This window comes from Myxocyprinus asiaticus, chromosome 15 (genome assembly GCF_019703515.2).
Source record: "Myxocyprinus asiaticus isolate MX2 ecotype Aquarium Trade chromosome 15, UBuf_Myxa_2, whole genome shotgun sequence".
NCBI classification, from domain to species: Eukaryota; Metazoa; Chordata; class Actinopteri; order Cypriniformes; family Catostomidae; genus Myxocyprinus; species Myxocyprinus asiaticus.
In genome coordinates this window covers 30,708,802-30,735,800 of record NC_059358.1, presented here as the reverse complement: position 1 = coordinate 30,735,800, position 26,999 = coordinate 30,708,802, and the positions used below count along the sequence as shown (strand labels likewise).

The window sequence follows — 26,999 nt, the reverse complement described above, 5'->3', positions numbered from 1 at the left end:
GTAATTAAGTGACCATTTCAACAGAATACATCTTTACGGTAGTAGGTGACAACAAATAAGCGTATTTTAAACTGTAAGTAAAAAGTTTATACTAAATATACTACCGTACTACCGTACTCTAATTTTTGCCAGAAGTAGTATGGGTAGTATTCCATTCCACACTCAGACTCTTGAGTCATTGACTCATCTGATTTGTTAAAAAGAACCTGCAACAAGTGAACGAAAATGACTTAAAAGATTAATTCAATGACAGATTTATTTCAATGTAACACCATTTGTGTGAGAGGAGTTCACAGAGTGAGTTATGCTTGATGCTTTGGTTTCTTTTGGAATTATTTTCACTGGCATAGAAGAAATGTACAAACTAACTGGACAGTTTTTGTCTGAAAGCAAGTTATTCAATATTATTTACTTGTTTGAATGTGTATAAAAGCAATATCACAAAGCAATCGTGCTGTTGGTCTGAATATTAGCACGGATGTGATCACCTGCGGCTGAATTCCAGTCATGCTCGCATTCAGAAAAAGACTACAGCTTGTGTGATTTTACTTAAAAACTTTCACTTGATCTTGTTCATTTGAAGCTAAGCTCATTTATGTTAACTAAAATCACTCCTTCAGTCATTCACAAAATTCAGGGATATAATTGTTAGACATTTAACCACCTTTATTTAGGGTCATGTACAGCAGATGGTTCTCTTGCAATGTCACCTAGCTCTTTTAAAATGAGCTGTGACAACATCGAAACTGATGGAAACTCATTACAATCATAATTGTATGACAATTTTAGTGCAAAAACAGACATGTAACATGCCTAATGCAGTAAAGATGTTGATTGTACAAGACCATACAAAAACAAGCTTTTGTGTTTGTTAGATATATGTATGGCAAAAGTGAGTTTGCATTTGTCCCCATAACTTTTTTCGGCAAGGACAGAGAGATGCCATGGAAAAGCAAAAAAAATAAAAAGACAAAATCCAAAGTTTTAGGATTTGTGGTAAAATCCAGTGCAACTATGTCTTCTTTTCTGCAAGATGTATGCCAACAAAAAAATTAAAGAAAGAGACAAAAGCAAGAGAATATATATATATATATATATATATATATATATATATATATATATATATATATATATATATATATATATATATTGATTTTTAGCCTATGTCTACACAATAGCTACACAAAGTCCCTGAACAATAGGGTCTGCACAGTACTACAAGAAATAACTTTTTCAAGTTGGAAGGTTTTCCAAATACAAACAGCAAGTCCACTCAACAGTCTGCCAATGAACTTTCATATTGCTCAGATTTAGTATCTCTATAAAGCTGAAGATAGCTGTACTTTTCCTTTTTGCAGTTTTAACTATGCACTTTTTTCAGGGCTGTAATATCAAATGTCAATTCCAAAGCACCAAAGTAAAAAGAAAATATATATATATATATATATATATATATATATATATATATATATATATATATATATATATGACCCTGGTCAAAACAAAATACAAAAAAATGGAATGACATTTGTTAGTGTAGTGCAGTTTACTTAAGGAATTATCACCCTTTTACAGTTACCTGATATGTGAGAAGAGAGTGTATCATTAACTGACAGCTAACTACAGTAAAACCAATGTTACGAGCCAATTTTAAGACAATTTTAGCCTAGGACACTTCAGGCAAAAAACAAAAAAAAAGAACTAAAAATATCTGCCTGCTGATGATGTGAAAAGAGATTTGTCTTTGTTGTTCCTTTCTTCTGTCGTGTTAAATAAAAAATATATATCAAGCATATGCCAGTTAGGCACTCATGACGTGATAATAAAATGAGTGCATGAAATAATAAAAGAGTGCTTGCATTTCCCTCACATCCACCTCTGGATTTAAGCTTAACATTGCACAATGTCATGTAAATTGCGTCTTTTGAAGATCAAACATCTAGTATTTTGTTTTGCATCGTTTCAAGCTTCATTGCATATAGATTCTTTGCCAGATTACTCGCACAGGCAAAGTACTGTCAATTCAAACTATAATACCAAATGAGATCATTTATCTATCTGCCCACTTGACCAGTCCTTGTAGATCGGGGCAAAATAAATTTGCCATACAGGAAGAAAGCACCCAAACTCAAGAGATGGAGAAGCACACTTACATACAATTAAAGCTTATCATCCACAGTGTTTTTAAAAGCCTCAAATGGTTCTATCAAAATGTAAACCCCACTTATCTAAGCCAGTCAGGTAAATGGAGCTTCCATACTTAAAAACATTTTTAAACTTATATATATATATATATATATATATATATATATATATATATATATATATATATATATATATATATATATATACTATATACACAGTACTGTGCAAAAGTTTTAGGCACTTGTGAAAAATGTTGCATAGTGAGGATGTCTTCAAATATAATGCCATAAATAGTTTTCATTTATCACTCAATGTCACACAAAGTCCAGTAAACATAAAAAAACTAAATCAATATTCAGTGTGACCACCTTTGCCTTCAAAACAGCACCAATTCTCCTAGGTACACCTGGACACAGTCTTGGTTGTTGGCAGATAGGATATTTCAAGCTTCTTGGAGAATTTGCCACAGTTCTTCTATCTATTTAGGCTGTCTCAACAGCTTCTGTCTCTATATGTAATCTCAGACAGACACGATGTTCAGTGGGGGGCTCTGTGGGGGCCATGACATCTGTTGCAGGGCTCCCTGTTCTTCTATTATAATCTTTTCTATTTGCAAAAGTAATGTTTGGGAGTCTAACATTTATATTTCCTATTGACACACTAAAGCTGAAGATATAAATAACCATCTTAAGACAAATGCTTTTGTGAAACACCTTATGTGCCTAAGACTTTTGCACAGTACTGAATATATATATATATATATAAGAATTAGCTTACTGTTGAAATGTAGCACCAACATTTTCATGGCAAGTTTTGGGTCTCTAGACTCTGTGGTGCACTTAAGAGATAGTCAATAGGAGAAAAAAAAAAAAGTATAAACAAATAAAAGAAATACCCCCAGACCAGAGGCTGAACAATCGCTGTATTTCCCCTGGGAAGAAAAAGTGCAGTCACAGTTATCTCCAGGACCTAGGGCAGAAAACCCTGTCTTCTGTCTCTGACGTAGCTAGTGAGGTGACTCCAGCATCTCCATGAGGAAAGTGTCAATGGGGGTGTCTCCAATCAGTTTAAAGAAGAACAGGTGCTCCAGACACTTAAGACCAATGGAACGCAATGCAGGGAGCCTGAGGAGGAGCTTGGCAAACCTGTGAATAACCAACAAGCAAGCAATTAAAGGGGACATGTCGTGGAAAGCAGGATTTTCCTAGCTTTTTTCCCATACTCTAACAGTACATCCAGAGAAGTATTCAGCATAAGATCGTTTAATTTTAAGGGTGTAAAATGGTCATACAACACTAAATATGACTGGTTTTGGTGCAATAAACATTGATTTACAATATGGACTTCAGAAAAAAAAAACTAAAAACTAAAATGCTACAAAAGTGTTGAACATGACCCTTTAAAATAAAATGTATACATCTGAACAAAACAAACAAGAATACTCACCTCCCCTGCTGATCTGGGTACTTTTGCTTGCAGTAGGTCTCCAGGGATGCATACACTTTCTCTCTGAGAAGCTCAACCTCACTGGTGCTAGTCAAACCTTTGGCATCTTAGAAAAAAAGATTGATCAACATTAAGTTTCAAAAATAAGCAAAGAAAGACACACTTATAGACCATTTTCCTCTATTGGATTATGTGATAAAACAGAAAATGTACAGATAAAAAAGTGATAACCAACAGAGCTTGCTCACCTGGGTTAAACAGAACTATGGCGCGCAGACAGCCAAGCTCTGTCTTGTCCATTTTCATATCACGCATCTTACAGACCAACTCAGTCAGCACCCTGATGATGCGTCCAAAAATGAGGGAGGAAACAAATAATCAACCAATGTCTCCATAGACAAGTACACCAACATATAGGCTGAACACAGGCGTTACCTGTCGAATAATGCTCCCACCTCTGCACTGTGTGCACTCTCACTGTAAAGACATCAGAAAAATTAATGAGGGGTGGGAGTCTTTGGGCACCTCTGGATTTAATTCAATTTCAACTCAAGGAGTCACAACCCAATTCCAAAACTACTCTGAATGCATCTAAATTTTTCAGCCAAAGCATAGGGGTGCAATTCTTTGACGAGTTATGGTGGCTTGTTTCCAAATTATAGGTAAAGAATCTGCATAAAATATGATTAATGTTCAATACTTAATTTATGATTTCTATACATTTTTTGGATCAATCCAGAATTGTTTAAGAAGATGCATCAGTGAATCAATGTATTCCTTTAAAGTTAAGCCTGTAAAACTACTACATTATTAAACAGTAATTAAGAGGTATTAAACCGTAATAAATAAGGAGTGCAGTGTGACCTGTCATAGAAGGCCTCCCCGCCAAAGTTGTGAGTACTGTCTCTGGGCACATGCAGACCTGTGGCCAACAGAATCTCATCCTTCACACTGATGGAGCGATGGGAGAAGGCAGCAATTAGGAGCTCATTCCATCCTGTTACAAAAACATAAAATATTTGTAATATTACATTTTCAGATATTTAAAAGTTAAAATAAAAATAAAAACATTAACATTCTGAGAGCTTCATCGGAAGGCAATATTTCTAGAAAATAACAACTTCAATTTTGGTCTGTTCCTCACACTAAGTTATAGCATGGCTTGACAAACTTGAAATATAGACAAGGGTGATTAAATTACAGTTTTTATTTTGGGGGTAAACTATTCCTCTAACAAGATGCGACGTGTTAAAATTAATAAAATAAAAACTTGAATATACAATATCAATAGATAATTTCAAACACACACCGGCATATTGAATATATTTCAGATATACACTGAATTGCGATTTGCAAGGCCAGTAACCAAGATTGACAACATATTACCCAAATGGGCATGGGCAAAATGAGTGTGAGAATGTCAGACGCTCATACCAGCCCTGAGCAGAATGACTTGGTCGTCCAGAGGCAGCTCAGAGAAATGAGGGATTCTCTTGGCCCACTCCACCAGGGTGAACAGCTGTTTGTCTGCAGCCTGGCAGATGTTAGTGACTGGATCATTGGGCTGAAGAACAGACAAGCCACAGAATCAGTGGAGAACATTGTTAACAGAGCAACCATCCTCTGGCACTTCTGGAGAACATTAAGCGAATGTGTGAACTAGTAAAGCTCTGAGTCTTAAGGACTGATGGTTCTCAATACTGTCTTTCTCTGTTAAACTATCTTTGGGGGATATTAAACTACAAACATTGAAAATTCAAAGGGAAATTTTGATGTAAGATCAACAGCATTAAAACAACTCAAATAAGTGTTGTGTGTCACAGCAGGAAAGCGACTTTGCTTGGCAACAGTCGACAACAACCAATGCTTGACATAACTTTCTAAATAAATTACGTTAAAAAAAAAAGCACTTTCTTTTTTGAAAATGGCAATTGTCTCCTGTTAATGGGACAATTCAGCCAAAAATGAAAATTCTGTGATCATGTACTCATGTTGTTCCATACCCATATGACTTTCTTTCTTCCATGAAACACAACAAACTGTGGTATGTACTGTAGAATGGCTCAGTCTCCATTCAGTTTTAGGGATGCAAAGTTTGGCAAATTCCTTTAACCGAATAATCGCCAGTATTAACCATTAACCGACAAGCCAGAAATCAAACAAGTGACCAAACAGACATGACAAAGGCTAACCATGTTTTGTCAACAAGTCCATACAGCCTGGAACAAAACAGGCTCACGTGACAGATGTGCATATTTAGTAATAGATATTACATTAGCATTTGAATTTAAAACTGTACATTTCCTTATATTTTGTAACAAAATAATTTAAAATGGATCACTTGCAAGCCCAATTAACCTACAAAGTGGTAAATTTTGCCTGTTTAAAGGCCGATTTATACTTTGGCGTTGAACTTACGCTGGTTACGGCTTAGCTTGACATGCACCTCTCCAAAAATGTAACAATATGTTGCGTTAACACAGACCACAATGAGGCTTTTCTACGGGGCTTTTACTCGATATTTATTTGGTATGTGAGTGAAACAATATTTGTGGTATTTTACTCAAGACCTTTCCCATCTGTATGATGTTTTGTCGGTACATTTGACAGTAGGTGTACAATAAATAATCATATTTTCTAAGGCATGAAAACAGAACACTTCCAATTTGTCAGCAAATTAAAAATAATTTGTTCAGAGTTGGTTATACTGCCTATATGCATTGTAAAGTCCAGCTTCTAAGCTTTAAAATTACACCCATTTTGTGTTAGTCAAGAAAGTAGTTATTTATTAATTTGATGTGGATTTTTTTTCTTCATCGCGAAGCATCAAAGAATGCCAAAATATTTATTTATTATTATTTAAGCGACTCAAGAGCAAGCATACAGTATATGACTGATTTATTTTTGATCTGCATGGCAGGCAATATGCGTAATAAATAATTTGTACCTTAAAGGAATATTCCGGGTTCAATACAAGTTCATCTCAATTGATAGAATTTGTAGCCTAATACTGATCACCACTAAAATTTATTTTGACTCGTCCCTCCTTTTCTTTATAAAAAAAAAATAAATCTTGGTTCCAGTGAGGCACTTACAATGGAAATGAATGGCTGCAAGTTTTTTGGTTAAAATACTCACTGTTTCAAGTATAGCCACAAGACAAACAATATGCATGTTAACATGATTTTAGTGTGATAAAATCACTTACTAACCTTTTCTGTGTAAAGTTACAGTAGAGTTTACAACTTCATTGCCATGACGATGTAATGTCAACAAAACCTCAAATCCTAAAACCACTGTAAAAATTACGATTTAAACAACTTTACAGCTCAAATAATACATGAGTTTTAACAGAAGAATTAAAGTAATAATAAATTATAAGCTTCACATTTCTGCTTTTAAACCCTCCAAAAATTGGCCCCCATTCACTTCCATTGTAAGTGCCTCACTGTAACTAGAATTCTTGCCTTTTTTTTTTTTTTTAAGAAAAGGAGGGACGGGGGGCCTGGGTAACTCAGCGAGTATTGACACTGACTACCACTCCTGGAGTCGCAAGTTCGAATCCAGGATGTGCTGAGTGACTCTAGCCAGCACTCCTAAGCAACCAAACTGGCCCGGTTGCTAGGGAGGGTTGAGTCACATTGGGTAACCTCCTCGTGGTCGCGATTAAGTGGTTCTCGCTCTCAATGGGGCGTGTGGTAAGTTGTGCGTGGATCGCAGAGGGTAGCATGTGCCTTTACATGCGGAGTCTCCGCGGTGTCATGCGCAGCGAGCCACGTGATAAGATGTGCGGATTGACAGTCTCAGAAGCAGAGGCAACTGAGACTTTTCCTCCGCCACCCGGATTGAGGCAAGTAACCGTGCCACCACGAGGACCTACTAAGTAGTGGGAATTGGGCATTCCAAAATTGGGGAGAAAAGGGGAGAAAGTAAAAAGAAAAAAGAAAAAAGAAAAGGTAATCAATATTATGCGACAAATGCTGCCGATTGAGCTTAACTTGATTTGAACCCGGAACATTCTTTTAATACAACATACTTAGATGGACTAGTTTTTAATGCTACAGAATCAAGAATCAGAATCATCGACATGGGCAGGGGTCAATCTGGAATGCAGCTGGTTGACTGCAAGACCAGTGCCTGAAACCCGGTACGGAGGCACTGACATTCCACTGTGCATAGCTGTGTCTCCCTTGCAACATAAATAAAATGCAGGGCTGTAAACATATGCTCTTATGGCACTTTTCCACTGCACATTATGGTTCGACTCGACTCGACTCTGCACGCTTTACTTTTCTGAGCTTGCTTTTCCACTGCAGTTTAGTGCCGCCTCAACGTGGGTGGGATTATAGGCTGATCGTCATAGTTGCTCTGCCTCTACTGCCTTGACATCATCTTAAACGTGACACAAACATTACTGACCATAAACAATAACACGACCGCTAGCTGTTAGCTACTAGCTCATTGTGCTGCATAAAGCAGTTGTTACATGGTGATTTTACACAAGTGTAACAGTTAAATTGGCCTGGTTGTTTTAGAAGCAAGCTTTCCAGTAGCTGGTCAGCTAAATAAAGTGAAGCTTTCAAGCAGAATATAGAGTTAACGTAACAAAACGTATCATCCTCCATCGTGGACTCCAACAACGCCAAGTCCAGGGCACTCTCCCTCCCATTGCTTGCCGGTCTATTGCCATAGATTGACCATTTGGTCGAACCAATTCCACTTTCGTCTGTTTGAACCACTCCGGCTGTTGTGGTCTTTGATGGTTCTGTAGTCACTTTTAAGTTTTTTTTTTTACTTTTCCCTACACTGTTGGTAGGTCCGGTGGTAGCCGTGTGCGGCCAACAGGTGAGACACTTCCTTAAAGACTTTTTCGTTTCGCGTCGTTTCGTTCGTCGCTAAAGAGAGGAATGTCTGCACCTCGTTTATTGACGATGGCGTGGTTTTGCGCACAGCCATTTCTTTTTACAATTTGAAAGTCACTAACTTTAAAACTAGCGGGCTGATGTCCCGTGTCGCAAATCCAGTGACACTGGTAGTGACGATTTTCTCTGACCAATCAGTGTTCTGCAGGGTTTTGACATTACATTTAGTATCGGCTCGGTTCGCTTAGATCCTCGACCGTGGTGGTACTAAAAAAAGTATCAGGTACCAGGTACTATAGTGGAAAACCCCCAAAAAGCGAGCAGAGTCAAGTCGAGCTGTACCGTGCAGTGGAAAAGCCCCATTAGATGTATGGATTTGCAGAACATTTTAATTGCCTTAAAAAAAAAAATTCAGTTCTAAATGACCTTTATTTACTTTAAACAAGTCATCAAACACGCCTCTACAAGTGATAAAACATAAGCGCGGTGGCACGGAAACTCGCATATGCGCAAATTAGCGCTTTTCAGTTTAAACTGGACCCGAGTGATACAACTGACCCAGAAAACCACAATCTTTTCAACTTAAAGTTTGCTTGAGTCTTTTATGGCAATAATGAAAACATAATAATTAATAATTATAATTTTATTAAAAAAATACAAAAGAATTTTTATACTATTTTTTTAATAACATGGACTGGTATCAGGAAATAGAGGTAGAAGTGAAATTCATAACTGTTCTTCAGTTGTCTCCACGGAATGATTATTAGGCTACTGTAGATTTGATACATTAATAGGTTTCTGATTTAATGCTATCAGACATCTTTAGGTCTGTAAATTAAAATAAACAATTTCTCATCCTAATTTTGTGTTCAGTTTTAAAGGGTTTATTAAGTTATCCAGAAAAGATCAGTGAATGTTTTTCTCTTTTTCAGTGTTGTTACTTTATTAATATTCCCCACAATTTTATATGTACGAATTGTATGCAATCTAAAGGACTGTGGTTTATTACATAATAATTATTATATTAGTAGATCCCATGTGACCCCTTTGTTTTTCTTTGATATTTTTAAAGCACTATAATGTGAATCTGCACTTTATATGTGTCAAAGGATCATGTCTTGTGCATGCACTCTTTCTATGTACAGCAGGGTTTAACCATGGATTTAACAAATAAAAATATTCGTCCTGCATAAAGTGAGATTTCGTCCAATATACTGTATATATATTAGTGTATATATATTAGATGAAATCATGTTTAATGATCCCAAAACAAATAAAAATTATTTAATTCACGAATTACGCTGCCTTAGTTTAAGAAACCTTTTTTTTCTAATGTTCAATCATTAATAGATTTTTCTCTGTGCATGAATGCAGCAAGTGATGTCGGAAGATGTTATCCGCAACCACTAATCTAGATTTTTACGTTTCACTAATTATTAAGGTGTGGATTTGGCTTTGGGAAACTGACCAGCAGTTATGTGCCACTTTATCCCAAAGCAGAAATCGAAAGCAACAGGCGGTCGATTAAGTGAGATAATTCCGCTATGAAATTCTCTAAGCGAGAGCGAAATCTTTACCAATCAAATGATCAATTGTACAATGAAGGCATGAAAACAGAAGGCTGCACCTGCAAAATTAGGACACACTGCTCTGCAAGATCATACATGTTTCTGAGTTTTGATGCAGGGATGTTTTGTGTGTGTTCGCCAGGATTCATGGAATTTACATATTCAATTGAGAGTGCTCTAACGTATGCAACTCCGCAGAACCAGGCCTACATCTAGCTGGCAGCTGCACTGACATGATTGCAAAACAACAAGATACCTTACAATCTACTTAGCTATTAATTTATTATCGAATGGTAGTGTAGCCTACTAGCTCACCTTTTGCTGCATTACCATGTTCACGTAGCACATTCTTGTGCTTTCTGGCAATGTGACACATTCCAAAAGGAATATTTGCTCATTCTAACAGTCTCTCCACACTTCCTTTCGATTTCCTCATTCTTAACTTTGATTTATACTTTGCATTTATGTAGGCTATAAGTTTTGCAACTTCACTAAAACAATGTTAGAGCTCCATAACCTCAGGCCTATTGCTTATTTTGCAGATTCTCAAACCAGGATTGAGCGAGCGGTGCTGAGCGACCTGAGCAAGCAGAGTGGAATCATCAAAAAGGCGCTCTCCGCTCAGGTGGAATTATCACCGTTCCACTCAATGCTCCGCTCCGCTCACATGCTCTGGTACACACTAAGTGGAATTTTTTTAAATGCGATTGTTACTACTGCAATTTTAATACAGAGTTAATACGGTTGTAGAATACGGTTGTCACTCCCATAAATTACAGATCTGTGTGTGTACAGAACGGGATGAAGCACTAAAAGGTGAACTGACAACCGAATTTAGCTGCAGTGGGTACGTGGCCTTTAATAACCAGCCATCAATGGCTTTTAAATGCACGTACTGAACCAGATGCATCAGAGTGCAGGTCTGTCCTGTACTCTACAGCTGTCTCAGCCTCTAGGATCTTCTCCACTGGCATCTCGTCATTCACTGCACTGCTGCATTCATAGTCTCCCTCCTGCTCCTTATTCTTTTGACGCTCTTCCCGAACAGCTGGGGGAGAACAAAAAGAGAAGGCATTCAAATAGGTGTAGACTAGTTAAAGATCTGGATTAATAAATGAAAGGTTGTAGGTTCAAACCCTAAAGGGGGAATAAGTGACAACTTTAATATCTTTTTTGGAGCTTGAAAGTTTTGGACCCCATTGGAGTGCATAGTATGAACAAAAACTCCTCATATCTTCATTAAAATATCTTTGTTTGTGTTCCGCAGAAGAATGTTATTCGAGTTTCCGTGAATGATGAAAGAATTATTCCTTTAAGATCTGGGCTGGTAACTGAAAAGTGGTAGGTTCAAACCGCACAAGGGGTGCAACATTAGGGTTTCTCTAATGGAATTGTCCTGATAATCTGTACTGTAAGTTACTTTGTATAACAGTGACTGTTAAATAACCCACCCACATGACACTTTTACAGGTACACACAAAGGAAATGTTGAGAAATGTTGACATCAAGAGCAGACATTAGGAGTGACGGCTGTCATGTACTGTATGACAATAATGAACAACTTGTTTTTTTCTTTAAAAATCATCCTCAACCATTTCAACTTCATCTTCCAAAACAGCGCTTTTGCCCCACCCACGGATGATGTGCTTTCCATCAGCTGTCAGGGGCTGCTGACTGATATTTGTTCTTACATTGTTTAACTAAAACCAATCAATCTGTCTCTGTCACAGTGTCCCACCCATCATGTTCAGTGGCTGACACCATCACCTCATATGGGAACAATGCAGAATTTCCATCAACATAATGCTGATTGTACATGAACAATCCCAAAAACAAACACCAGCAGTTTAACATAATGCTAAAATAACAGACAGCTGATGCATTGCTTTATCACGAATTCTTGAGACATGGAACAAAACATGTTAATCAGAGATGATCACCTTAACAAAAACTTATAATTTTCTTATCTCTTTATTTTTTTTAACATTATGACATTATCACTCACTACCCTTAAAACCACCTACCCTCCTCAGACCATAACTCAGTATTTCATATAGATTATTATATTAGAAAAATAAAAATGTCTACTCTGTCACACAAATCGCAAAGAAGTGGTTTGGTATTTTTAGATGATTTCCTTTATTTCAAGTTGGTCCTCTTAGCAGAAAACAAAACAAGAACAACGAAAAGGCTATTGCAATTTACACATTCGTGATATACATTTTTGTGAGCAAATGGAAGCAGCAGGAGATTGCACCCAAACTTAGGTAAATACCTCTAAACATGTTGAACAAATGTATCTAAAATAATGATACATAAACATTTATTTATATATTTATTCAGTTTTGTAGCCTGTTTTGTTCCAGTACTCAAGAATATGTCTTTTTTTTTTCAGGTGATATACAGTGGAGTGCAAAAGTCTGAGTCCTACGACAGAACTATTAATCGAAATAAAATCGAAATGGCAATATGACGTTGTGCGATTATCAAACTGCAAAGGTTGCAATTTAATTAAATAAATAAATACTCTGCACGCGCTTCTCGCTCCACTAACTATATGTGTGCAGCTCTGTTCTCTGTAGTGTATTACACATACTCAAAGCGCATGAGGCTAATGAGCGGAGACTGCTTTATTTACAGTGCTCTAGATTCACTAATAACACATTTTCATAGTTTCATAGTTATAAAACAAAAGCAATCTGAGTAAACACAAAGTACAGTGTTTAAATGATAATGTTATTTATTGAATCAAAAAGTTATCCAATAACAACTAGGCCCGTGTGCAAAAGTATTTGCCCCCTTATTACTAAATCCCCAAATCTATGAAACTGCATTCATAATGGGGTTCAGCTGGACTAGACACACCCAGGCCTGATTACTGCCAGCCCTGTTCAATCAAATCAACACCTAAATAGAACTTTTTCAGCAGCATGAAGTTCTCACCCAGTAGCACACTATGCCAAGGTGAAAAGAAATTCGAAAAAGGAGACTGAAATCAGTCTGGGAAGGGTTACAAAGCTATTTCAAAGGCTCTGGGACTCCAAAGAACCACAGTGAGAGCAATTATCTCCAAATGGAGAAAAATTGACACAGTAGTGAACTTTCCCAGAAGTGGACGACCTTCCAAAATTCCTCCAAGAGCACAGCGACGACTCATCCAGGAAGTCACAAAAATGCCAAGGACAACATCCAAGGAACTGCAGGCCTCTTTTGCATCAGTAAAGGTCACTGTTCATGAATCCACTATCAGAAACACACTGACAAAAAATGCCATCCATGGAAGAGTGGCGAGGCGAAAACCACTGCTAACCCAGAACAACATTAAGGCTCGTCTGAATTTTGCCAAAACACACCTTGATGATCCTCAAACTTTTTGGGAGAATGTTCTATGGACTGATGAGTCAAATGTGGAACTATTTGGAAGACAGGGGTCCCGTTACATCTGGCATAAATCAAACACAGAATTCCTAAAAAGAACATCATACCTACGGTCAAACATGGTGGTGGTAGTGTGGTGGTGTGGGGATGCTTTGCTGCTTCAGGGCCAGGGCGACTTGCAATAATTGAGGGAAACATGAATTCCGCTCTCTACCAGAAAATCCTAAAGGAGAACATCCGGTCATCAGTCCGTGAGTTGAAGCTCAAGCACAACTGGATTATGCAGCAAGACAGTGATCCAAAGCATAGGCTTAAGTTCTTCCTGTTTTTGAAGGGTTCGTTATTTCAAGCTTCCCGCGACTCGTGAGCTGAAATCTCCAGTGAAAATGGTCATTTGAGAGTTCACAGCCGTTTATACTAAACACTTTGCTCTGCAGATGGATACTATTGGACACACTGCATGAAAATAAGCAGTAGCAATGTGTGTTGTGTGTGTGTGTGTGTGTGTGCCTGTTTGTGTGAAGGAGGTGCCTCTCATTCATTCTGTGGCACGCAGCGCATGTGACTGTGTATTATTTAACTAAATGACATCCTTCTGCTGTTTAATGATCACACTTGGCCATATCGAGACTTTTTTTATTATTATTTTCAAATAGTCTTTGATTTCATCTCAAAACTCTCACATTACATTTTGCTCATGGCAGCATACTTTAATATGGTACTGAAATTAACAACAAGATGATATCGTACCATTGAAAAATTTTTGGTGTCGCGATATTTAGTTAGTACCGGTATACCGCGCAACCCTAGTCTATACAGTCACCCGCTGCAAGAGGGCACTTGCGCACTGCGTCACGTCTAACCACACAGACGCACAGATCAGAGATTAAGCGGGCTCAATGTAAACAGTGTTGGAGTGTTTCTCTATCAATGAACAAACAGGTAGTGTGTTAGTGTGTGTTAGATCAGCATTTCTCAAACTGGGGTTCAGGGACCCAGGGGGTCCATGGAAAATCTCAGAATTGTGAACATTGTGTTGCAATATTGTAATCAAATAAGCAATAAGAAAAATCTACTTTATATAAAGTTGATGGGATAATAATACGACATAACAGAAGTTTAGAATAATATATTCAAACAGCCTTTATTAAAAAGTTGTAGATTGTGGACCACAAATTTAAGTTTGGGTAAATCTGCTTATTCCCATGGTAATGACTTCTCTGATTGGTGTGTGTGTGTGTGTGGGTGGGGGGGGATTTACAGGAGTTTCTGTGGATGACGTTGGACAATATCCATCAAACACTGAGACACGGTGCAGTTGCTTCATCCAATAAAAAAAAGAAGGGGTTTAACAACGTTTATTTCAAGTTATAACAACCAAAATGAATGTTAGTATTAACCAGTCCCTCCAGGACTGTGATCGCAAGAATTCTTGCAAATTCAACCAATCTCTGCATTTTTTGCGGTAGCTTGCATTTTGGTTAATCTTGATAGATAAAGTGTGATACTGTCATATTATAATTTAGTATAATATGACACTTGACAATCCAGCTTCACATCAAATGCAATAATACATTTCCCATATCATCTGTCTAACAGTGGCCAATATTAGTTTATTTCATTATATTTGTGCAATATATATAATTTTCCACTTCAGTAAAACTGTCATTAATATGAATATAAATCGCATCTCATTTGCTGTCGAACAGAAGAGAGAGCCTTGATAATGTAGGAATACTTATGAGAACTTTTTATTCTCCCTTTCTACCTTTTATATGCAGAGAGCAAAAGTGACAGTTAACAATGACACAATAATCTGATACAATAAATAATGATTCAAATGTGTTACTGTATCATTACTGTTGTTTAATTATGAATATTTGATGGTGTGATATTATAGTTAATGTGAATACAAACAAACAAATCAATCCTCAACTGTTTACTTTTCTCCAGAAGAATATGTTGCTTTACACATGTGTAAGCTCATACTTATTTATAATAATTTACAAAAAACAAAACAAAAATAAAAAACACTACTGTTTGAGCTTTGTAATGTTCTTTCTGACATTTCTTTGCACTGTGCATGGCGCTAAAACCAGAAACGATCAAAGACTCGCCTCCCTAACTTTTTTTTTATGGTGTTTGTTTGTGCTCTTTTTGATATGAATCACTTTTGTTGTATTCCTCACTGGATGAACATGTAATTGAACACTTTGCACACAGAAGCCTCACACAAGAGGACAGCAGTGCTTGGCCTTACTGCAAGCTTCATATCATATGTATTTAAACTTACTGAAGCTCATTACTGAGATCATTTTTATACTTTTAGTAAATAATATCACATTTGTTGTGATGGTGGTGGTGGGGTGTGGGTCCTCAAAGAATTTGGGGTTATGAAATGGGTCCTTGGTTCAAAAAGTTAGAAGAACCCTGTGTTGGATTAAAGTACAACATGACAACAAGCACTGTTGATCTCGTTTCACCCCAACATACAATTACATCAGCGATCGCAGGGAAAGCATGAAGGCACATTCAGCTGACATCTCATCATCGCCTTTGAAGCGATACAATAAATACTGTGTTTACGCAGCATGTTATAATTTGACTTAATTTAAAATAAAATTAAAAAGTCCAAAGGTCTGAAATATCCCACGATCCACAACTTGAAGTTTTAATGAACTCTAATGTATAAAAGTGATATTTCTTGTTTCCAAATTATTTTTAACAGTAACCTAATTCATTAACAGTAATTAAACAAATTTGTACTAAACATAGCCTAAATGTATTAAAATACACTGAACTAAGAATATTTTAGAGCAAAATGCCAATACTGGCATTCCTTTAGTGTATTAATTTAAATTATATCTAAACAACAGGCAACATGCACATATTTTTTGGAGTCCTCGATGTGCATTTTGCAATATTAAAGTAAACGATTAATCGATTAATTGACTGTAAACTTCCATGATGATTATGAACATGTACTTCCCTACATGAGATGAATACTCCAGTCATGTCAGAAAACTAATAAAAGCCATTTAATTTTACATGGAGCGGGTCGCTCCCTCATGGGCGCTGCCATGTTGATAGCACATGACACTGTGTCATGCAACTGACTAATTTATTACCACTAATAATACATATTAGTTGAATATAGTACAATCATCTGTCAATGCAGTGCAGATTCACTCACACTGAAAAGTCGCATTCCAGTGCTCATTGTATAACATGTGTTTACATGATGAGGGGAAACCGCCTAAAACACTTCCTCTGAGACGTCAGTGTGACATTCATGAAAGCTGCACAATCGATTACATTGAAACTGAAATCGTGGTATGATGTTGCATGATTAGTAAACCGCAAAGCACAGTTTAATCAAAATGACTGCGCACCATTTCTCCAACGGTTTGATTGACGTCTAAACGTGCGCGCTTGCTCAGTGAAGTTTAACGGAGTCTCGCTTGTGGTAAAGACAAACAGTTTTGCGAAATGGAAATATGCGCCTGATTTTTAATTCATAACATGTATACACAATAAAACATAGAAAATAGAAGTAAAATGTATGTTATGCGCTAGAGAGAAACAACTCTAAAGCACATAAAACGGCACAAGCCCTCTGTCAACGCACCTGACGCAGCAACCGGTCCACAACAAACTGCATGCTTATTATGATCTTCTTTGGAGTGTTTATAAAGTGCTCTCGTGCACTGGACAACATGGGTAATGTTTTTACACTTCAGCTTGTCTCTGTTGTTTTTCAAATGACTTATCATGCAAACACATTTTTTTACTAGGCTATAAAGTGCCGTCACTGTGCTCACCGCACATTTCCAACTAATCGATAATGAAATTTGTTGTCGATGATTTTCTCTATCGACTATTATCGATTTCATCGATAAGTTGTTGAAGCTCTAAATAATAATAATAATAATAATAATACACAAAACAAATTTCTATAATAATTTCTTAATAATGACTAATTATCGGGTTACAAAAAATAATGATGAAAAGTGGGATGAGACCCTATCACAAAGTGGACAAAAACAGGTACACATTGACTAGGAGATGTAAAACTGTTTTTCCCCACTTCTATGTTTTACTGTATTTTTTATTTATAAAGTCTGGTTCTTTTTAAGATGACTCATGTGAACACCCTTTCTTAAACAGTATTTCTATTGGCAGTGGATCATGTTTGCCTGTGACTTAATTTTTTTCAAAAAGAAACACTTACAATTTTTTTTTTTTTTTTTTTTTTTGTTAATAATCATATCACAGTTCAAACCACAATCTCAATATTTTTCAAAATAATCGCAATTAGATTTTTTGTCCAAATCCTTCAGCCCTACTAGAGCCCTCTAGTGAAAATGCTTCTATTTTGCACATTTATATTTTAATACAAACATTTTTATTACAAATTATATTATCAGCATAACAATTTGAGTAAAAGGCTGAAAACTGTATAATAATTTTCAGATTAATTAAAACATTTTCCCCCATTTTGCTTTAATGATCACTTAGAACAACTTTTGGAGTTGCCAGTTTGAGCTTATGCTGTCAATAAAGCAAAAGGGGCACATCCCAAACATTAAGAAATTAAAGCAAATTTCTCAAACTTTTGCACAAATTGTTATGCTGATAATAGAACTTGTAATAATAAAAGAGTGCAAAATAGGAGCATTTACACTAGTGGACTCAAACTTTTTAGACGAGTGCTGACAGGACAGGTACTCACCTTCTCTTTTCATCCCTGTGGCCAGGCATTTCTGATAGCGGCAGTACTGGCAGCGATTGCGTTGGCGTTTGTCCACCAAACACTCCTTGTTGTCCCTGCAGGTGTAGCTCAGGTCCTTCCGAACTGTACGCTTGAAGAAACCCTTACAGCCTTCACAACTATGCACGCCATAGTGCTTACCTGCACACACAACATCACGTTCACATTACCTCTAACCTCCATAACACATCTATCACCCTGTCCCACCACCCTTGTTTTATTATACTCGTACAGTATGCACGTCTCTATTTATTAGGCTGCTAAATTCTTCTTCAGTGACCATTTGCACATTGCTATGGAATTGTTCATCACCACTCCAACCCACTTTGTACTCCAAATTTGTTTCTTTCACTTGTCTCACCAGTTTACTATTTCCTATTATAATCTATTTATACACTTATTTACAAGTGCTTTTGTGTTGCAAGTTTTGGCACTGCTTTATTTTTTATTCTATATATATATATATTCTATACTTTCTCCCTTTTATATCTGTATACATTTCTGTGTACATTCATAGACTCCATATATATATATATATATATATATATACATATATACACATTTTTTTTATTTTTTTTTTCCCCAATGGAAAAAAAATGGATTGTGATAATTAGAAATGATCTAGAATGTTTATACACTACAGTCTTTTGAATGAACTCTATATATACTATATATACCTTAGTTAACGAAAAATGAAATATGGCATCTACCCTGTCTCGAGGCTAATTTATACTTACTGGGTGAAAAGGCTTCTCTAGTTTGCCTACAAATGATGATGAAATGATGTGACGTTTTTGTTCTGCCAATGTGTTAGTTTGGTGATTTTTATCCTGTTCACACACGTCTGATATTCTTGACCTAGGAGAACTTGACTGGTCGAAGAGCGTTGATGATTGGTTAAAACTAATTGTGTGTGTGGTTTGGATGATATGTTTTTTATTTACAATCACACATGCCAGCTGAGGAGTTATTACCTAGGTTACTTTCATTAAAATGGATAACTTTGACACCCATCTCTCAAAAATGCCCATCTCTCTATGAAACAAAAATGTAAATTCTCTCATCATTTTCTCACCCTCATTCCATCCCAGATGTGTATGACTTTCTTTCTTCTGCAGAACACAAACAAAATAGAAAAAATATTGGTACTTTATTTTACAGTACTGTTCTACATTTGCGTACTATATAATTACAACAACTACAGTAATTACTAGGTACTAACCCTAAACCTAACCCCAACCCTAACCCATATTAAGTGCATGTAGTTAACTAATATTACTCAGTACGTTCTTGGGTAAGTACACTAAGTATACTGAAAGTGCACGTACTGTAAAATAAAATGCAACCAAAATATCTCAACTCTGTTGATCCATACAACGCAAATGAATGGTAATCAGACCTTTGTAGCTCCAAAACTGACAAAGGAAACAAAAAGGTAATCTATATGACTCCAGTATTTAAATCCATCTCTTCTGAAGCAATATAATAGGTGTGGGTGAGAAAAAGAACAATATTAAATCCTTTTTTACTCTAAATCTCCACTTTTATCTTTCACTTTCAGAAGTGAAAGTGAAACTAAACAGGCACCACATGTGACTTTCAGATGTAAAAGTGAAAGTTGAGATTTAGAGTAAAAAAAGGACTTAAATATTGTTCTGTTTCTCATCCACAACTATTATATAGCTTCTGAAGATATGGATTTAACCACTGGAGTCTTATGGATTACTTCTATGTTTTCCTTTATGTGATATTTATGGCTACAAAGCTCTGATCATCATTCACTTGCATTGTGAGGACCTTCAGAGCTGAGATATTTTTCTAAAAATCTTTGTTTGTGTTCTGCAGAAGAAAGAAAGTCATACACATCTGGGATGGCATGACGGTGAGTAAATGATGAGAGAATTTTCATTTTGGGGTGAACTATCCCTTTAAACACCATTACATCAAGCTCAATTAACTAATTTTAAAATGACAGTTTATGTAGTATAAACTTTAGTTCATCAAGGAGAAAAAAGTTTGGCTTCTTCCATAGTATAAATCAGGATTAACGGTTATAGCAGACATGAGTTTGCAGTAACATCAATGATTTCAAATGCTATTTAAACAAGGCAATGGTACACCAATGGTAGTACAATGACGTTTTAAGTCCATGGAAGGACAATCTGAAACCTCTATCTTCGAGTACGTACCAGAGGAGCGGTCTCCACAAATGGCACACAAGCGTTTCTGTGATAGCATTGGACCAGAGCCACCAACAGACTTCAGGCCAAAAGGTGGTTTCACATCATCAGAGCTGCTGACAGCATGTAACCCAGACACAGACATGGAGGAGTTAATCTGCAAGAGATGCAAATAAACAGACAAGAAATGATGAGAAAACCAGGCTCATCAAAGAGAAGCAATACAGTTGTTTTATGATACAGGATGATGCCGTCCTGAAGAAGTGGAATATGTGGCTCACCTGAGGGTTGCTGTTGGGTCCATAGCCGACCGATGGGGTGCCAGGAACACCAGGAGAGCAGATGGATGAGCTGACGACCGAGAGCGGCGAGTCTACAGAGCTGACAGGGCTACCAACGGCAGTGCTGGAGGGTGGTAAGGAGTTCATAGATGTGATCTAGACTGGCCAGTGGAGAGAGGAGACTGTTGATCTTTGATAATCTACTGAAAAAGATATTAGAAGACAGACATGACACAAAGGGGGATTTGGAGAGACAGACAACTACAATCAGCATAATGAAAGATGTGTTTAATGCAGGCAAGACTTTTTGTTAAAGCATACATACAGTGCAGGAAATACATTCTGTATGTCATTAAATCCACAGATGGTTATTCCAGTGAAGAATGGACACAAATGGTATTGGACATAAACTGAAACCAAATACTCGAGCAAAGTTTGCACCTGATCAAATGCGTTTCTCTTGAATATTCTTAAAAATGTGGAACATATGTACTTTGTGGAATAAAAATAGTCTTTTTGTCTTCTGCTTGCTGTACAGGGATAATATTCCAAGTGGCAGATAACACCGATGAATAAGGATATGTCTCAAAACCTAGCGAGTTGCCTACCTAGCCAGCATTTTGGGGCACCATGGACCAGTTTAAACGTTCGCACTATAGTATATGATGCCCTGCAATGCTGCCTAGGCTGACAACTAACTAGAGTCGAACCGTTCGAAGGTTCAATCTCGCCTATGTCGCCCAACAAATGCTGCCTAGGTAGGCAGCTCACTAGGTTTTGAGACGGCCTAAATCTGTTCCTTATAATCACCCACACCAAAAACTGGCAGCGCTAATGTATGCCAATTCCATCTATATATCGCTAAAATAAAAATAAAAAAGACCTTAGTTATAAGTACAACTAAATACTATAATGAGCGTCATTTTTTTTTCTTATATATTTATTATTTAACACGCAATGCTGAGTGCAGCTAAAGCGGACTTTAGCTAACCGACTGTTTATGAGTAAAAGAAAACAATTTAATCCACCATTTGTATCCCTAAAACCCTATTTAAAGCACATAAATCGAATTATTTATAATTAAAATTATCTTGTGAAAAATACAATTAAATGCAGAATAAAAACACAAATAGCAAACCGAAATAATACGGCGATCCAACGCTAAGCTTGTGTTAGCTTAGCCAAGCTCATCCAACTGTTTTTAATACAGTTTACCGAATTTACACGAACATTTCGTCTCCAGTCTCATCCAATAAACGCCGCGTCTTCCAACAGCAACGATTCGGGTCCTTTAAATCATCGTTTAATCTATATTTTACAGTTCACGCTATAAATGTTTGCGTCCAGACAAATGCCTTATTAGTCAAGCCTCCTAGTGGACACTACCAGGCCATCCACATAAGAATTATATGCAAGTAAATAAATAAATAAACAAATAATTAAATAAATATGCACAGGGAAAAGTATGACGTATGGTTTTGGTTATTAAAATGATTATATTAATTCTCGCTTGAGCGCAGTTAAAAATTCTGGAATGAAATATGACTCGTTCACCCTCATTATTAAGCTGATTGCTGTTCAAATGAGAAATGCATAGTCATTTTCCAAACGTCAACAGGAGGTCACGGACATCCATTACGTAGTGGATTAAATCCATGTTTTAATTCATATTAAAAACGTTCGGAGCCGTGAAATATACTGGATGTTTTTAATGCACACATTTTATTCAGCGTGTACAATATGTGTAAATATAAAGTGAAAGAGTGCAATAATGATTGTATTTCCTTAAACATATATATATATATATATATATACGTATAGTATAGCATACAAATAACTTTTGAACATCTGGGATTTTAGTCTTCTATAGAATATGAGAGGTTGCTGAGTATTTGTAGGGTTGCCAACCGTCCCGTAAAATACGGGATCGTCCCGTATTTAAAAATAAAATGATGTGTCCCCTATTTAAGCTGGCCAGATGGTATCACGGTGAAATCGTTCCAGATCGCCAATTTAACATTGATATAAGTTAATTTTCCAACGGTGGGTAAGGGACCGTCTGAAAAGTCCACAAATGGTGGTGAAACTGTGGAGTTTTTTCTATATAAATGTTCAATAAGATCAAACAATGTATGAATACAATCATACAGACAAGTACAGGTGAAAGGAAAAAATAAACAAATAAAATAAAATAAAAAAATATTATAAAATTATTTTAAAAAATATGTATAAACCATCCAAAATGTATACATAAATAAGGTAAAGAAAACAAATAATCGAAAAAATTGAAATAAATATATTTTTAACATAAATGATGTATTTTTTTAATTTATTTTTTTATAAGTCGTGGGTCAGGAAAGTTCTCATTTTAGCATATAAGAAAGGATATGCAATTTTTATTAATAACGCATATTAATGCGTTAATAACACATTTATTGCTAAAGCTGTGGAGGATGTGGTTAGGGGCCATGAAAATACATCATGTTACCAAAGTTCTTCTTTCTCCTTATTGTCTTTGGTAAGTGTTTTAAATAAAAATGAATGTTAATTATATACATTGATGGTTTTTTTTTTTTTTTTTTAAGAATGGGCAATGGTTTATTTAGAATTTACAAGAATTTAAAGTCTTTTGATGGTCTTTAAAGAAATGACACTTTGTATGTTAAAATGTATGCTTTCATTTAGAAAGATCTTATGTTCTTCACAGAGCTCCTGTCCTTCACTTCAAGCTATAAAGCATATCTCACAAGTATCACTTCATAAATATCAGAAAGAACTGGACTGAAGCTTAGAGTTTCTGCTGAGAGATGTACACAGACCTGGCAACTGTAAAGAACGCAGATGAGATGAACAGCTTGTTCAAGACCATAATTGATGTTTCACATGATGTGTATAATGGACTTCAAAGAAGTCAAGTGTTCAGATGGTGCTGGTCCCTGCCAGACAGTTTCTACAATGGAAATTAATTCCAGAACTGGAAAAACTGACAGCCAGATATATATAATAATGAAGGCTGTGCTGTAATGCATGAAAGTGGGCAATGGTTTACTAGTTGTGACACAAAGAGGCATTTTGTATGCTTTAACGGTAAGCTTTTCTATTGTGCTATTAAAAACTAGCATCAAAACATTTAACATATTTTTGTCTGTATTGAATTGTGTCTATATATAGTTAACAATGTAGTTTAGATAGTGACATAGCTTATTATGACATGTTTACTGTTTCCGGCTTTGTAAAGTTTTGGAGTCTGTGGTAGCGTTCAACGTTAAAGGAATATTCTGGGTTCAATACAAGATAAGCTCAATCGACAGCATCCGTGGCACAGATTTTTGCTTTTTTAAAAGAAAAGGAGGGACGAGTCAAAATAAATGTTTGTGGTTATCAATATTATGCCACAAATGCTGTTGATTGAGCTTAAATTGTATTGAACCCAGAATATTCCTTTAAGACATATTATGATCTAAGACAGGCCTTTCTAAACTTTTGATTCTCATTTGTCTGAAGCAACAGCCAATAAATTGTATATCCTGGTTGAGCAGAATAGGTCCTGGAGGGAGGCTCAACAATACTACAGGACCTTCCACACTGATCTAGCCAATGCCAGAAACTCCTCAGAAAATGAAGAAGTCAAGAAAACTGCCATCAAAGAGGTGTGGATTGGACTATTTAAAGACCCCTGGCTGTGGTCGGATCGGAGCAACTCTTCCTACCGATTCTAAAATTTCAGTCAGTTAAACAACATCATAAGTAGAGACCAAGACTGTGGTGCAGTGATGGTGAATGAAACAGGTAGATGGAATGGCATCCGATGTGATTGATCCGATGTCAGCAGATGCTGTAGTTTAACATTTAAAAAACAGACCATACCTTTTCTCAGATTGTTACACAAACGTCTTTATTTAAACATATTGTATACAAATTCACATTCGGTTACAGCAAAAGTCTTAACTATAAATGTTATAACCAACAATTTATAAACCAAAAATTATCCCATGGATATACTGTAGCTACCCCGAGACCAGCAACAACACAGCACATACCAGTCCAAAACACAACCGAGTGGGAAAATACAATATCACAACCAAATGAAGTACTCACTACAGGTCCAGAACAAGGTATGAGATTTGTACTTCCTTTGTTATTTGCATTTATGCAATATTAGGCCTACATTGTTTGGCATGAAGGTAGAAAAATGCACCTGTTAAATGCATTGTGCCCTGAGACATTTCCAAATGTCTAATAAATAAAAAGGTGCAGTTTAAATTTTGTATCTTGTTCCTTATTTTTTTTTCTACATCAAACTCAATATAAATTCCATTTCTGCCAAACTTTTCCATAGATAACCTGATTCTGGTCTATGAGAACCTCACATGGACTGAAGCTGTGAGTTACTGCAGAAAGCACCATGTGGACCTGGTCTCCATTCCCAGTAAGGAGCTTCAGAATAGGGTTGCGACGAAGGCCAACCAGGCCTCCACGTCTCATGTATGGCTGGGCCTTCGTTACACCTGCACCTTCAACTTCTGGTTCTGGATAAAGAACATTGGAATGAGTTGTTACCAGAACTGGGCGCCTGGTCATGGGCCACATGGTTTTGAGGAGTGTGGGCTGTCAGGAGCTATGGAGTCCTCTGGGGAGCACCGTTGGGCTGGGAGGGTGGAAAGCGAAAGGCTTAATTTAATCTGTCGCTCATCTTGCTAGTTAAAGGTACACTCAATAACTTTTGTCTTTGTGTCATCTTGGACTTACACTGACACCTAGCGGTTTGGATGCAGCATCATTTAAAATCAAAAGTTTTCAGTTTCAGATGTCATTGTAGAAATGTATTCTTTATTTTAATGTGAGTGGTCATGATTTCCTACATATATTGCAAAATTACAGTTTATGTCTTTAGAAGTTAAACTTTTTTTAATGAGGAAAAAATAACTGTGTGCACCTTTAAATGCTGATGCATTTTACATATGAAGATGCAGCCACGGAGAGATTATAATGGTATGCTTGTAAATGACAATGGATTGATCCTACAAGGTGACGAAACGTGATGTTCTATGTTATCAGATACATTATTCTGATATTAGTACTAATTACATGTCATGTCTATTTGTACTGGTATGCTAAATGAAATAATTCATTATTTCTAATTTGCTCTATGAATTAATTTTATTGCATTCTTTTGATATCAGTTGATATCATGTGGTTATCCAGCCTGATCTCACATTAGGGATTATTCAAAGATATTCGTACATAGCATTTACAGAGACATTTTTGTATGTTTGGATAGATGCTGCACATACAGACCAACCTGCACTGTGAAAAGTGGTAACCTACAACTGTTACCTTATAATGAGCTATTTCTACTTCCAACATGATTACACACTACTTCATCAAACCCTTAAAATTTGTTTTGTTGGTGTAACCTAATGTAGTCAGGTGGATTCAGTGATGTTAAATAGTATTTTTTATTTAAATCAAACCAGTCATTTGAGATGTCACCTCATGAAACATGAATGTTTTTTATGAAACAATTTTTTTTTTTTTTTTTTTTGGATGTACGATATGGTCATACAGTACTGTAAACTTTTTAGTACCACTTTAAAATAAGGTTCCATTTGTTAACATTAGTTAACAACATTAGTTAACATGAACTAACAATTAACAATATTTTTACAGCATTTCTTAATCTTGATTAATGACAATTTCAACAAATACCAATACACTTTTTAAATTTAAATTTGTATATGTTAACATTAGTCAAACCATTATGAACTAACATGAACTAACAATGAACAATAAACTAACATTAACCAAGATTAATAAATGCTGTAAAATATATTGTTTATTGTTAGTTCATGAAACCTAATGCATTAACTAATGTTAATGAATGAAACCTTATTGTAAAATGTTACCACGTTTTTACATTTGTACAGCTTTAGGAACTATTTAAAAATTATTAGAAACAGCTTTAAAATATTTGTGAATTCTTTATAGTACAGTATAAATATGTTTTTAAAGTTACATTTTGTTGTTATATTGTAAAGATATTTCTTTACTTATTGTTTTATAGATACTTTTGAGCCACACTTTATGTTGGAATACCTACAGTATGAATTCTCATGAGATCACGTTGGGTTATCTTAGAGTTTATTGTTTTGATGGGGAAGAAGGATGTACTGATAATTTTAATATCTGTATTAACCCACACACTGGGGTTAATGTAATTTCCATAAAATTGGTACCCTTGCCATAGGCATTTGAATGAGCTTTATTGCCAAGTATGCTTACACATACAAGGAATTTGTCTTGGTGACAGGAGCTTCCAGTACACAACAATACAAAAACAGCAATAAGACTTTAAAAAAAAAAAATTT

The 26,999-nt window shown here is 36.0% G+C and overlaps 1 protein-coding gene across 10 annotated transcripts; it reads right to left on the bottom strand.

The window, feature by feature from the left end:
* Positions 1 to 288: 288 nt before the first annotated feature.
* On the bottom strand, positions 289 to 22,190 carry LOC127453062 (retinoic acid receptor RXR-beta-B-like). Of its 10 annotated transcripts, none has more exons than XM_051719076.1 (11): positions 20,957 to 22,190; positions 20,632 to 20,834; positions 20,360 to 20,507; positions 18,132 to 18,311; positions 10,918 to 11,069; positions 5,026 to 5,155; positions 4,456 to 4,588; positions 4,027 to 4,068; positions 3,840 to 3,931; positions 3,592 to 3,697; positions 289 to 3,290 (listed from the first exon to the last, which is right to left on the bottom strand). In XM_051719076.1, the coding sequence occupies exons 2-11, from the start codon at positions 20,776 to 20,778 to the stop codon at positions 3,152 to 3,154; spliced, it is 1,269 nt and encodes a 422-aa protein (XP_051575036.1). In that variant the 5' UTR covers positions 20,779 to 20,834; positions 20,957 to 22,190; the 3' UTR covers positions 289 to 3,151. The 10 variants fall into 10 exon arrangements, with proteins under 10 accessions (XP_051575036.1, XP_051575039.1, XP_051575037.1 ...); XM_051719079.1 differs by having other exon boundaries at positions 20,632 to 20,831; XM_051719077.1 differs by having other exon boundaries at positions 21,770 to 22,190.
* Positions 22,191 to 26,999: the final 4,809 nt, after the last annotated feature.